This window comes from Myotis davidii, unplaced genomic scaffold (assembly GCF_000327345.1).
Source record: "Myotis davidii unplaced genomic scaffold, ASM32734v1 scaffold370, whole genome shotgun sequence".
NCBI lineage: Eukaryota > Metazoa > Chordata > Mammalia > Chiroptera > Vespertilionidae > Myotis > Myotis davidii.
The window spans coordinates 9231131-9234091 of NW_006288615.1; the positions used below are offsets into that span (position 1 = coordinate 9231131).

Consider the following 2961-nt stretch of genomic DNA (forward strand, 5'->3'; position numbering starts at 1 on the left):
AGGCATGATCACCGTTGGGGTGGGACGTGGGCGGTTGGCCAGCAGGAGGGACTGTGGGAGGGCTTCAGCGCTTGTCCGGCCCATCTTGCTCAGTCCTGATCAGCCAGACCCCAGCAGCAAGCTAACCTACCGGTCTGAGCGTCTGCCCCCTGGTGGTTGGTGCACGTCATAGCAAAGAGTTGGGCAGCCTTAGCATATCATTAGCCTATTACGCTTTGATTGGTTGAATGGTCAACTGGATGACTGGACACTTAGCATATTAGGCTTTTATTATATAGGACTAGTGGCCCGTTGCACAAAGATTCACACAATAGGCCTTCCTTCCCGGCTGCTGGCACGGCTTTTCCTCCGGTACCCGGGACCCAGGCCTTTGGCCCAGCCGCAGCAGCGAGGCTTGGCTTCTCCGCTCTGGCTGCTCCCAGCCCCTCCTTGAGCAGAGCCCAGGGTGGGCTGGAAGCCTGGATTGCCCCCAGCGACCCAGGCCCCCAGCTACTCCTTGAGCGGAGTCCAGGGCTGGCGGGAAGCTTGGCTTCCTCTGTTGCTGGGAGCAACCCAAGCCTCCTGCTCACTCCAGCTCCGTGGCCACCGCCGTCTTCAGTCTTCGCTCAGTGCCTGTGTATGCAAATTAACTGCCATCTTTGTTGGGTTAATTTGCATAGTGGCTCTGATTGGCTGGTGGCCGTAGTGGAGTGACACCAATTTGCGTGTTTCTCTTTTATTAGAGTAGATAAAATAATCTTATATAAGTCAACAAAATTTATTCATTTAAAAATTTTAACAATGTAACATTTAAGATAAAAAGGTGAAGACAATTTGCTTTTGGCTAAAGTTTCCATATAATTTCACATCAAATCAGTGAATTTTTAAATAAAGTTTCTTAATTATAGGAAGTATAGTAAGACATCAAAACATGCATACTATTCTAAGTATGTGTAACTGACTCAGGTTAATTAGTAACATGTGTAAGGCTCAGTATTCACCTACATTTCAATTACAAAACACACAAGCCTATGGGAAGAACAGTTAACCCATACATTATAGACAAGGTGTATAATTTAGAATTTTATCAGCTGTTCTTTGACCTTTTGCATGATTTGTATTATACTGCATATAAAATTTTGTTTTAGGCTTTTTTTCACTTAACATAATCTGAAACGTTGTAAAAATATTTTAATAATGTGGAAAATGATGATGTAGAAAAAAGAATGATCTTGGTTCATTATAATTTCAAATGTGCCAACCAGACACAAACACACATGCATAGATGTTGAGGATATTGCTTAGTACCCCTTCCAAGATTTCAATTCATGTGATGCTATAAAATGTGAGGAATAATTGTAGCTACTGCACAGGGAAGTCATTAAAGTTCATTAAGACAATGGAAGGAAAGTTGATGATAACTGTATACCCATAAACTCACCAAATTCTCTTCTATCCAATGTTATGATTTCAGGATCATCATCATAAATACCTAATTTTAAAAGTCCATAAAAATTATAAAATTAAAACTTCATCATAAAAGTAAATTGCCACATTTAAAATAGGTTATTTACTCTTGTTTTAATCATCAAAATCAGATCACTGAACCTCAAAGTTGAAAAATATGCAACAAACTAAGAGGGAGACCTAGACTACACAAAACTGCTGCTGGTACCTTTAAAGAATGATCGAGGTACTAGTTTCTGATATGGATTGTCATAGGTGTGTGTGTGTGGGATTCCCAATATTCACAAAATTTTATCTTCACAGAAAATTCCTACTATGTTTTTTTAAACTTTTTCTTTTGAAATAGTTGTACAGACTCTCATTTACCTTTTCCCCAAGCTTCCCCTAGGTCCGTGGTCGGCAAACTGTGGCTCGCATGCCTCATGCGGCTCTTTGGCCCCTTGAATGTGGCTCTTCCTAAGCCTTAGGAGTACCCTAATTAAGTTAATAACAATGTACCTACCTATATAGTTTAAGTTTAAAAAATTTGGCTCTCAAAAGAAATTTCAATTGTTGTATTTGGCTCTGTTGACTAATGAGTTTGCCGACCACTGCCCTAGGTGATATGTTACATAGTTTTAGAACAATATCCAAACCAGGAAATTAGCACTGGTACATTACTGTTAACTAGACTACAGACCTCATTTATTTTTCAATCATGTTTTTAATAAGTGGCATCATTTAAAATTATATTCTATGGCTTAAAGTTTTATAATTAAAATACTTGCAGAGGTAGAGACAAACTTATTAAGTAAATATAAATTTTATTTACCATAATAATTAAAACCAATGTGAAAATTTCTCATTACTATTATGAAACATCCAAATAATATTAGTGATGGATATAGACCAAGGTTCAGCAAACTATTTCTCTAGAGATCAGTTAGTAACTTTTTCAGGCTTTGTGGGAAATATAATTTCTCTCACAACTACTCAAGTGTGAAAGCAGCCATAGACAATATGTAAATAAATGAACGTAACTGTTTGGGCATAACTCAGAAAATTGCAGTTTGGTCCCAGACCACCACAATGAAGGTAGGATCAAAGGTAGTTGTAATCTTTTTTGCTGGTGGAGGGTCTTGCCTTCAATTTGTAAAAAACGCAAGACCTGTGAATCCCAATGAGATGAGGTATGCCTGTATCCAATAAAACTTTACAAAAAGAGGTGGCAGGCTAGATTTAGACTGTGAAATGTGAATTGCTAACACCTGAAATAGCTATCATGCTGTAATGAATATACCTGAAAATAATACTTAGAAAAGACACTTAAGAAACATATATAATAGCTATAAATTGAAAACATTTTAGTTGAATATAAAGGCATACTTCAATTCTTAGCCTACATTTGAGGTTAATTAATGATCTAAGACAGTGGTTCTCAACCTTCTGGCCCTTTAAATAAAGTTCCTCATGTTATGACCCAACCATAAAATTATTTTCGTTGCTACTTCATAACTGTAATGTTGCTACTGTTAT

General features: G+C 37.9%; 1 protein-coding gene across 4 annotated transcripts in view; it reads right to left on the reverse strand.

Annotated features, from left to right (window-relative positions):
- The window catches only part of DNAJC10 (DnaJ heat shock protein family (Hsp40) member C10), a 36812-nt gene that overhangs the window by 30856 nt on the left and 2995 nt on the right, over positions 1 to 2961 (reverse strand). For all 4 annotated transcript variants that reach the window (XM_015561952.1, XM_006760547.2, XM_015561951.1 and 1 more), the window contains exon 3: positions 1421 to 1471. In XM_015561952.1, the coding sequence (XP_015417438.1) occupies positions 1421 to 1471 (51 nt within the window). The remainder of the gene's footprint in view (positions 1 to 1420; positions 1472 to 2961) is intronic.